Source organism: Lingula anatina, chromosome 5 (genome assembly GCF_051362555.1).
Source record: "Lingula anatina isolate TDL-2025a chromosome 5, LinAna3.0, whole genome shotgun sequence".
NCBI lineage: Eukaryota > Metazoa > Brachiopoda > Lingulata > Lingulida > Lingulidae > Lingula > Lingula anatina.
In genome coordinates, this window is record NC_141771.1 from 2,514,352 (window position 1) to 2,518,453 (window position 4,102).

At 37.0% G+C, this 4,102-nt stretch overlaps 1 protein-coding gene and 1 long non-coding RNA gene across 2 annotated transcripts in view; one reads left to right on the forward strand and one right to left on the reverse strand.

Moving 5' to 3' along the window:
* Positions 1–210: 210 nt before the first annotated feature.
* Positions 211–4,102, forward strand: part of LOC106172815 (uncharacterized) — a 28,927-nt gene continuing 25,035 nt past the window's right edge. The window contains exon 1 of the mRNA XM_013553721.2: positions 211–417. Within this exon, the coding sequence (XP_013409175.2) occupies positions 357–417 (61 nt within the window). The 5' untranslated portion in view covers positions 211–356. The remainder of the gene's footprint in view (positions 418–4,102) is intronic.
* LOC106172816 (uncharacterized) overlaps positions 4,017–4,102 on the reverse strand; it is a 2,014-nt gene continuing 1,928 nt past the window's right edge. The window contains exon 2 of the long non-coding RNA XR_015334525.1: positions 4,017–4,102. This exon is cut by the window's right edge and continues 207 nt beyond it. This is a non-coding gene — a long non-coding RNA (uncharacterized LOC106172816).

Genomic DNA, 4,102 nt, shown 5'->3' on the forward strand with positions numbered 1-4,102 from the left:
TTACAAGAGACAGAGAGTACAGAGAATCGTGTCATGAATGAGCCAAAGAAATATCTGTGAATATCTGGTGAAAAATCAATCTGTGGCCCTGGTAGAGGGTACGCGGAAAGAAAATTTGTCAATGATCAGTCGGAAGCATTCAGACGCACACCCCACTTTGGAGCCCCATCGAAGAGGGTAAACATAGGCGCCTAGCCAATCAGCACGTGAGTAACTGATCTCCCTTCTCCGCGGCCTCTGAAATGAACATCACACAAGGGAGAGGGAGTACTAGCGACAGCGACATTAAGGGGTCGTTTTGTGAAAGGACGGGGATGTAAAGTCTCACTGCGAGCTCACGAACAGCCAGCATCAACATGAACGCCTTCCTTCAAGTCTTGCTGGTGCTTCAGAGTTTGACGTTCAGCGCAATTAGAGGTAAGCACCGGGTATTACTTGTACTACTGCTGCTACTACTACTACTAGCAGACGCATTGGTCCACGGCTTGAAGTCGCTCGCTGGCGCAGCGGGGATGAATGAACATAAACGCCAATGTGTACATACAGGGCTGGAGAGTGAAAGAGCTTTTCTGCTCGGGTGAACCTTTAACTATTGACTGCACGCCCCCGACCATTCAACATTGTAATCGGCTTTATATTCCTTTCTGTTGTTTACTCTAAGCACAAGGGATAGAGAAAAAAGGTGCTCGACTTTCTAACTCTGTTAGTGTTAAGAGTTCGCGTGGTGAGATTTTATTGCAACAGTTAACGGGGCTTGTACGCCGATCAGAGAAAGCAGTTTGTCTTACTGTGGCTGCTTTCTCCCGTACCATCTTTTAGTGAAAAACGCTTTAAATAGGTCTATTTCACTGTGTGGAGTAAGAGGGCATTTCTCGTGTGAATTTTATATAAAATAAAAAAGTGCATTTCATAGTTATCATCCTGTAAATGACTGTGTCGTTTTTAACAGTTGGTATTGTGTGGATCATGTTCAAATTACCATTTTACAGACTTATACTGACTGATGCAGGCAAAACGCGAGTAGGATGAAAACACTGATAGAGATGGTTTGCACATCAAGTCCCGTACAGCGACCCAGCCCGTCTTAAGCAATAGATCTTAACACACACACACACACACACACACACACACACATATGAGTACAGAACCATTTCAAAGTGATGAAATAACTGGTTAAAACCACCAGGTAGTTCCTTTTGTCTGCTGTTGAACACATATCTGTTTGGAAGCCTTATGGTCTTTTCCAATTCAAACAAAAGTGATGCATGTGCAAACCATCTACACAGCAAGAAAAGGGAGTGAAATCCCCCTTCCCCTGCCCCCCCCCCCCCTCACCCACTCCCTCCATTAGAAAAATTCCTGGATTTTCCACTTAGGATATTTGTAAATTCAGCACTAAAAGCTCACATGTGTACCAGCAAGCCCAGAGGTGGTGTAATGCCGCCAGAGCTAGAAATAATTTCCCAATAGATGGCCTAATGGACACTGAAAGGCCTTAATACAATTTCGACAGACGTTAATGTGCAGCACCGCCAGACAATAATTGTACTGTCAGTCCCTTCTAGCCGTTAAGGCCGCAAGCTGCTTCTTGGTAGGGGAATTGCGCTGTCTGGTGTAGTGAGGGTACTGTAGCATGAAATTCATCTTTAGTCAAATAACTGGAAAATTTTGCTGCATCAAGTTCAACAGTCAAAATGGTGATAAAGATGCTAAATTTCCCTTTTCTTGAGCCAAATTAAATTATAATTTAGCATTTGACAAACTCTTTTTTAACATGTGAGTGGGAGAATGTGTTCTATTTTAAAGCCACATTAGTCTTATCATGTTTCAACAAACATTATTTAACCAGAGAAGAAGGCATGCCTGGCACAACTTATAGGCCTCTCTACTCCTGTTTTTTACACCAGATAATCTAGGCAACTTCTACTCAAAACTCCCAAATCTTGATTTTTTTCTTAGTGTTTGAATCATCATCAACAATTCTGTCTCTTAATTGTAATCAACCAGGTGCCTGCAAAGCAAATCTCCTTGAAAAAAACCCTGTGCAGATAAGGGCTACAGTCTGATTTAAGACTGCTGACAGAATGAAATTGAAGTAAACATAAAACAATTTTGTTGCTATTTATTTGAATACAAGTTTTTTTTTATTTTATTTTATTTTATTTTTGTATTATTACTCTTAATATTTATCTCTTTAAATTTTCACCAGCTCATTCTGATGTAAAAAAAATATGAATAAAGATCTATAGGCATAATCATGCAGATCATAGAGGAGATTCAAGCCAGTGGATCGAACAGATTTGGTTCACTCATGCACAGTGTGAATTCAGCTGATTACAACATAATCTCATTGACCACATCATATGGCAGGAAAATCAGGCAACAGCAAGGCCATAATCTGGCATCACGAATTTCTATTCAAAAGGCAATGGCTACACAGATTAAATCAATTCTCCCTCTGGAAAAAGATGGATGAAATTATCCTCTGGTGACGAGAGATAATTTGCTTATCTTGTCTGCGCTGCTAGTACAATAAGGTTGTTTTTTTTTTCAATTCAGTAGCTAGCCCTCCTTACTTTCTTTCACCAAGCAAGTGACAGGCAGTAAAGTACCATTGCCTTTTGAGTATGTTTCAATGTAGGGTGTTATTAACTTACGCTATCAGGAAAAAAAATGACTTTATCTCGTCTGTTATCTCTTGTTGATAACAATAAGAACTTGATTGCTATTCTGTTGACAAATATATGGCAGAGAAGATTGCTGAACTTGATAGATAGAGACCTGATGTCTTTTTCTATCATGCAAATTCATTCCTGCTGCACCAGATTTAATCTTTATATGATCATGTTATGCTGATGGAGATAATTATTACCATGTCATAAGAAACAGATTATGATTTGTGTATATGTTATGAAAAAAAATTCTCTGAAAACTTTGACATTTTGGAAATAATCCTGTGACTTGAGTCAGCAGATTGACTTTAAGTTCAACATTTTTAACTAAACTGTGTTTAATATAATCATTATTAACTAAACTGTGTTTAATATCATATGATAACATTGTAAAATACTGTAAACTTGTGTAATTGCTCAAATACTGAACAATATATAGCCAATATTTTGTTTGAGTTATGACCAAAAGGTTTTACTTTGTTTTTAGAATGTTCTGCTGTGAAGGTTAAACAGGGCCAGATTATTTTTTCTTCTTTTTACCTTTATAACTATGAATTTTTTAAGACTGTTTCTATCTGTGGTTTGTTGACGTTCTGACTCGATCAAAAATTCATTGCCATTTGCCTTTGTAATGCAACTTTTATGGTATTTAAAGAAGACTGAGTAGGATGGCTTTACAAGATTGCCAGCTCCATGCTTTTTCAGGTATTTTTTTAATTTTTAGAATTGACTTTTTTGTTTCTATATGTCTGTAAGTAATCAAAAATTAAACATATTTCAAGTACTAAAACTTTGCTACTCCATTTTCCTCAGATGTTCTTAAGTAGCTCTATTATTGTAAGCTACTCCTATTACCCTAAAGATCAAAATATACCATGAAATAGACCAAAATTTCTTTTTTTTTCGTTTATCTTACCCAAATTATAATTATTTTTAGTTTCTTAGGCACAGTGGTTTTTGAAATTAGTAATACAAGACACGAAATGTGAAAAGATAAGTGGTAGAGTCTTGTAATACAAGAGCCTCAACAGGAAAATGATGTCAATTAAAATGTACCTTGATCGTGATGTGTAAACAAGCTTTGCTCCACTGTAATACTAGATATATGGCGTTGTAAAAGGACGCCTTTCAGAGGACAGTAACACAAGACGCAAGATAATTAGAAAAGGTTGCAGTTAAAAGGTATGTTCACCTTGTCAGTAGAAAAGAGCTGGCATTTGATGGCACAGTTAATGCAAGCAAAAAGCTCTAAAGTAATAACCGACCTTAAAGAGATACATTTATTGTTAAGGTGTGTTTTTAAAAGCCAAAATGTTTACAGTACAATCAAAGCAACAAATAAAATATTTTTACGAGTAAGTTTATTCAAAACAAAGTAGCTTTCTGAACACTTCACTTAATACTCAGAATAAATGTAATATCAAGTTGTT